General features: G+C 36.6%; 1 protein-coding gene across 1 annotated transcript; it reads left to right on the forward strand.

The window, feature by feature from the left end:
• The first annotated feature begins 321 nt into the window (after positions 1-321).
• On the forward strand, positions 322-4,613 carry LOC130241818 (RCC1 and BTB domain-containing protein 2-like). Its single transcript, XM_056473781.1, has 2 exons — positions 322-533; positions 3,048-4,613. The coding sequence occupies exons 1-2, from the start codon at positions 357-359 to the stop codon at positions 3,186-3,188; spliced, it is 318 nt and encodes a 105-aa protein (XP_056329756.1). The 5' UTR covers positions 322-356; the 3' UTR covers positions 3,189-4,613.
• The last annotated feature ends 2,135 nt before the right edge of the window (positions 4,614-6,748 follow it).

Genomic DNA, 6,748 nt, shown 5'->3' on the forward strand with positions numbered 1-6,748 from the left:
ATCGATTGAAAGGGCAATACAGAATCTCGGCAGAAGTAGTAGGTGATCCGGGTACTTTTTGCACGCTATTTGTTGAATACTATGCATACGGACATACAATTCGTCTCGGATACTGTTTTTCACATACTATATAGTAGGTTAAGTATGAGATTTTAGACAAAGCATTAGTGAAAAGTGGTAAACCGGCCAATCACAGTCATATCTGTTGAGTACTTAAACACAATAGCCGATCAGCAGTGTTTAATAACATGCTTAAACGTTAGAGGCAAACGGATGTTTTAAAAATGTCAGTACTGATTGTTACCGAAATTACCAAACTTTTGACAACCCTAACGCAGAGGACGTAAGTCTGATTGATGTTGTTTGGTGTTTATGATTCTGGTGGTGGTTTGCTTTATGAAGGTCTGTTGGATTTGGCCACATACTACCGTGAGAGTCGTCTGAAAAGACTGTGTCAGGAGACCATCAAGAGAGGAATCACAGAGGAGAATGCTATAACACTGCTGTCAGCGGCGGTCAAGTATGAAGCACGGGTGAGAGCACAGAAACTTCTCATTTATCAGTCAATACATTTATCAGTCAATAATACAGGTTATGTACAGGTCCTGTTGCAAATCTAGAAAATTTCTATTTGATGGAAATACAAAACAAAAACAAACTGGTGACGTACACAGAAGACAAACGTGAGAAAAAATACAAAAAAAGTGTTAAAATATTTTGTGTCAATAAAATGGTATTGGAGTTTTGAGAAAAAAATTTAAGAATAAAATGTTTATTATAATTTGTTCTGTAAACTGTCTAGGAAACACAAACAATAGATGATTTATATGTAAACTCTGTGACTGCTCTGTTATTTAAATCTATAATATGAAAATACATAACATTCATTTCTAGACATGCCATGTGGTGTCTGGTTTGAGGTTAGCATCTTGAGTTAAAAAGCACAAAATTGTGAAAAATGTCAACTCTGTTACTGTTAGCCCTGTTGCTAATTGTTTAACTTTTTAAACCACTAATGGAGTCGACTAACAGGGTTGACTGAACAGGGTTGACCAAAACAGGGTCACAGGGTCGATCGTAACAGTACTAAACTCTGTTACTGTTGTGGTCGACTCCGTAACAGTCGACTCCGTATCAGTATCAATACGGAGTCGACCACAACAGTAACAGAGTCAACTGAAACAGAGTTGGCCATAACAGTAACGGATTCGATCAGAATGGAGTCAATGGTAACAGTAACTGAGTCGACCAAAACTGAGTCAACCATGATAGAAACGGAATCGACCAAAACGGAGTCGACTGAAGGAGAGTCAACCATAACAGTAACTGAGTCGACCAAAACTGAGTCGACCGTAACAGTTACGAGTCTACTGAAACTGAGTCAACCGTAACAGAAACGGAATCGACCAAAACGGAGTCAACTGAAGGAGAGTCGACCATAACAGAAACGGAGTCGACTGAAACTGAGTCGACCGTAACAGTTACGAGTCTACTGAAACTGAGTCGACCGTAACAGAAATGGACTTGACCATAGCGGAGTCGACCGAAACGTAGTCGACTGTAACTATAATGAAGTCAACTTAAGCGGAGTCGACCGTAACAGTAACTGAGTCAACTGGAATGGAGTCCACCGTAACAGTAACGAGTCAACCGTAACAGAAAAGGAAGCGACCGAAATGGAGTCCACTGTAACAGTAACGATGTCAACCAAAAAGGAGTCAACCAAACGGAGTCGACCGAAACTGAGTCAACCTTAACAGTAACTGAGTCGACTGACTCTGAGTCGACCGTAACCGAAACGGACTCGATCAAAACGGAGTCAACTGTACCAGAGTTGACCGTAACCCTAACTGAGTCCACAGAAACGGAGTCGACCATAACAGTAACGCAGTCGACCGTAACAGTAACGGAGTTGACCAAAACGGAGTTGACCGAAACAGAGTAGATTGTAACAGTTACAGAGTCGACCGAAACGGAGTGAACCTTAACAGTAACTGAGTCGACCACAACTGTAACAGAGTTGACCGTAACCATAACAGAGTCGACCATAACAGAAGCGGAGTTGACCGAAACGGAGTTGACCGTAACAGAGACAGAGTTGACAGTAACAGAGTCGACCGTCACCATGACGGGTCGACCGTAACGGTAAGGTAAGGGAGTCGACCGAAATGGAGTCGATCATAACAGCAACGGAGTTGACTGTAACGGAAACGGAGTCGACGGAAACGGAGTCGACCGTAACAGAGTTGGCTGTAACCATAACAGAGTCGATCATAACAGAAGCGGAGTCGACTGAAATGGAGTCGACCGTAACAGAGACAGAGTTGACAGTAACAGAGTCGACCATCACCGTGACGGAGTCGACCGTAACGGTAAGGTAAGGAGTCGACCGAAACGGAGTCGATCGTAACAGCGGAGTCGACTGGAACAGTAACAGAGTTGACCGAAACGGAGTCGTTGACTGCAATCGTAACAGAGTTGGCTGTAACCGTAATGGAGTCGACTCTAACTAAAACGGAGTTGACCATGACACAGACAGAGTTGACCGTAAGCGTAACAGAGTTGACCGTAACAGAGTCGACCTTAACAAAGTTGTGCTTTAGCTCAAGATGCTAACCTAAAACCAGACACCACATGGCATGACTGTTCCCCATCACATTAAACCTTTTGCATAATTATACAATGATAATGCATTCAGTTTACTGTGAACTATACATGTTCTGTATCATTCCAGTTTAAGGAAAATCAATAGAAATGCTTGAAATGTATGCCTGCAACTCAGGAAAGATTTATATGCACCGTGCTCATTTTGACTGAGAACCAACCTATGACTGTATCTAGTCCCAAAATATAATCTTGTCCATAACCAGATATCACACACACACACTGTATGATGTCTAAAACTGTAGTCTAGCGAGCCAGCGCACTAGGTTTCGGAGCAGAGCCTAAACATGTACATATATTTGCGGTTTCATGTATTATTCTGTAGGTCTTTGGTGGTGGTTCTGTTTCTCTCTGAATCCGTGCGCGTCGCTCTCCATGTGCAGGATCTAGAGGAGTTCTGCTTCAAGTTCTGCGTCAACCACCTGACATCTGTCACACAGACGCAGGCCTTCGCTGATATGGACCACGACCTGCTGAAGAACTTCATCAGCAAAGCCAGCCGCTACGGGGCCTTCAAAAACTGACAGATCCAGCGTAGACAGAGAAAGAGAGAGAGAGAGGTATTCTGTTCTGGATTATTAATCTCAAATACCTCGGATTTGGAGAGACAAAAGCCAAATTCTTGAGGTTTTGAGAGTGGAGAAGTGGACTGCACTGGTTGTCTTCGGGGTCCCAGTGCCTTTACATTAGATCCCCATCTGAAGCACTATGAAAGACTAGGTTGAAAGGGACCAGGAATGTTTAAAAGATTCATTGTATAAAAAAATAACTCAACTTCGAGTCAACAATATTGGCTCAACATTGACTCAACAACAAAATTGTAAGGCAACTTGCTGTACAGTTTTTTTTTTTGTTTGTTTTTTGAGTTGACTCCACTTAAATCGTGTTCTGCAGCACTTGGGTGAAAAGTTGAGTCAACTAAAAAGCTGCACAACCTTACGATTTTAAGTTGACTCAACTTAAATTTGTAAGCATGCAGAGTTTTTTTTGTTTACTCCACTTAAATCGTGTCATCTTCTGTATTCAGGTTTAAAGTTGAGTCAACTAAAAAAAGCTGCACAACCTTACAATTTTAAGTTGACTCAACTTAAATATGTAAGGCTGCACAGTTTTTTGAGTTGACTTCACTTGAATCATGTCCTCTGCAGTACTTAGTTTAAAAGTGGAGTCAACTCAAAACAAAGCTGTGCAACCTTCCGATTTAAAGTTGACTCGACGTAAAATTAAGGCTGCACAGTTTTTTGAGTTGACTCCACTTAAATCGTGTCATCTGCAGTACTTGGCTTGAAAGTTGAGTCGACTCAAAAAAGCTGCATAGCCTTACAATTTTAAGTTGACTCTGCTTAAAAATGCAAGGCTGCAAATTTTTTTTTTGAGTTGACTCCACTTAAATCGTGTCATCTGCAGTACTTGGGGTAAAAGTTGAGTCGACTCAAAAAAAGGCTGCACAGGCTTACAATTTTAAGTTGACTCTGCTTAAAAATGCAAGGCTGCTAATTTTTTTTTTGAGTTGACTCCACTTAAATCGTGTCATCTGCAGTACTTGGGGTAAAAGTTGAGTCGACTCAAAAAAAGGCTGCACAGGCTTACAATTTTAAGTTGACTCTGCTTAAAATTGTAAGGCTGCAGAGTTTTTTTGTTTACTCCACTTAAATCGTGTCATCTTCTGTATTCAGGTTAAAAGTTGAGTCAACTAAAAAAAAGCTGCGCAACCTTACGATTTAAAGCTGACTTTACTTAAAATAGTAAGGCGGCAGTTTTTTTTGAGTTGACTCCACTTAATTCGTGTCATCTGCAGTACTTGGGTTGACTCAAAAAAAGCTGCGCAGCCTTACAATTTTAAGTTAAGTCAACTTTTTATATTTTTCACAGGTTTGTAATGATTAAAACCGCTAAACGAAAAAGGAAGGGATTGAAAAATGAAAAAGCAAAAGGGAAGAATTGTTGTGTGTGTATACAAGCTGATCCAGAAAGACGTCTCCATTTGTTTTCCTAATAGATTTACAGCCTAAAGTTTAAATTTAAAGGGACAGTACACCCAAAACTGAAAATTCTGTCATCATCCACTCATCTTGTGCAAAACATTTATGGCTTTCTTCTTCACAGCCATTCAGTTACTATTGACTTTCATAGTATTTGTTTTTCTTACTATGGATGTTAATTCTAAACATTGGAACCACTTGAGAGAGATTAAATAATGAGTTAATTTTGTTGTGGGTGAACTGTCTCTTTATAAGAGATTATTCAACAGGTTATCCATTCTAAATTGGTCTCTTATTGTCACGATGACCTTTATAAATCTGGCCAACAACCAAGCAAAGGTGATCCTGTGTCACAGGAGATCATGATTTCATTTCTTCTTCAGACATTAGCAGGAGCTTTGATGTAGTAATATGTCATATTTAGAGTGTTCTAGCATTATTTTGAAATGTAGTATATAGTGACTTTGGCACCAGGTTAATTTACAGATCAGAGTAATGTCATTTTTTATTGACTATTATGTTGTTTTTTGTTATGTTTGCAGTCTTTTTGTGTATCAGTGTTATCTTGAGCATGTCAGAAAGGTCACTGCTTTTGTCCAGTCGTATTTTTACAAGCACTAATCAGTGAATCGTGCAAAAGCTGTGGAGAAAGTAATGGCAGAACCGTATTTCACCTCAAATCTACAAATAAAGTTGTATATAAATTTAAATATAAATGTAAATATTAAGAGATCTCTTAAAACAGTGTTTTCTGGATTTAGTGTATATTTACTGGATTTGTTAGGTATGTGTTTGAATTAAAAAAAATTAATAAATCAATAAAATTATATATAAATTTACCTAAATCCCATGAGCCCATTAGAGAGGCGTCGTCATAATCGAAAAATGGCAGAAAGTGGCAATACATGGTAACAATAATATGACAAGTAATACATTTGAATTCCCTGAACAGCCATCGTTCATACTAGATGTAAAATACTTTTTAAATAACTGAAACTATGTTCAAATTCAAATGCTAAACTATTAAATTACTGTGCAATTAAGGACACAACTACCGTGCGCTAAATTGGAGTACAGTTTTGTAGTACATTTATTTTCTTTTATTCAAACACACACTTCACACACACCACACATACACACCACACACACACATATATTATGTTATTATTCTTTAAAGCTGGTAACATCTCACCTTTTTTTTTTTTCTTGCCAATCGGTCAAAATAACAAACGTATTCATTTTTTTGTGAATGAAAATCACACACAAAAAATCCTTTCTTAATTATATTGAGGTTAAAACATTGGTAATATGTTAATTAAAATAAATATATACATAAAATCTTTTGTTATTTGGACCATTTGTGATTTTATTATCTAAATGGCAAATAAAATAAGTAGAAATGTCCAAAGTAGAGAAAAATGAAATTTTGCTGAACACCTTTTTTTAATAATAATTAATTAAATATTAAATTCTAAATTAACAAATGTAAATCTAGAGAAACTAGGATTTACACACACACACACAGACACACAAACACACTCACACACAGTATAATATATGCATACATATATATATATAATATATGATATATATATATATATATATAGATATCATATATATATATAATATAATAATATATATATGCATATATATGTATATATGTATATATATATATATGTATGTATATATATATGTATGTATAGTAGTGTATATTATATTATATGTGTGGTGTGTGTGTGTGTGTGGTTGTGTATGTGTGTAAACTTTGATTTTCTTCATATATATATATAATGTTTATTTATTAATTTATTTTTGCCAAATGATCAAAATAACAATTGTTTTCTCTTGTATGACTGAAAATCACACAAAAAAAATCCTTTCTTATTTTTTTAAAAGTTAAAACATTAGTAATATGTTGCTTAAAATAAATATATACATATTATATACATATAATTTTTGTTATTGCCACCATTTGTCATTTATGATCTAAATCGCAATTAAAAAAGGAGAATTGTCATCAGTTTGCAGAACAACCCAAAAATTATTAATCATAAATAAATGTAAAACTATTAAATAATAATTGTAAATCAAGAGGAAACCTA

Source organism: Danio aesculapii, chromosome 15, assembly GCF_903798145.1.
Source record: "Danio aesculapii chromosome 15, fDanAes4.1, whole genome shotgun sequence".
Classification (NCBI taxonomy): Eukaryota; Metazoa; Chordata; class Actinopteri; order Cypriniformes; family Danionidae; genus Danio; species Danio aesculapii.

Excerpts from the sequence above, each read along its gene's own strand:
- LOC130241818 (XM_056473781.1), top strand. The coding sequence starts at position 357 with ATGTTGTTTGGTGTTTATGATTCTGGTGGTGGTTTGCTTTATGAAGGT. Across the intron at positions 534-3,047 it reads CGGTCAAGTATGAAGCACGG|GATCTAGAGGAGTTCTGCTT; the intron begins GTGAGAGCACAG and ends CTCCATGTGCAG.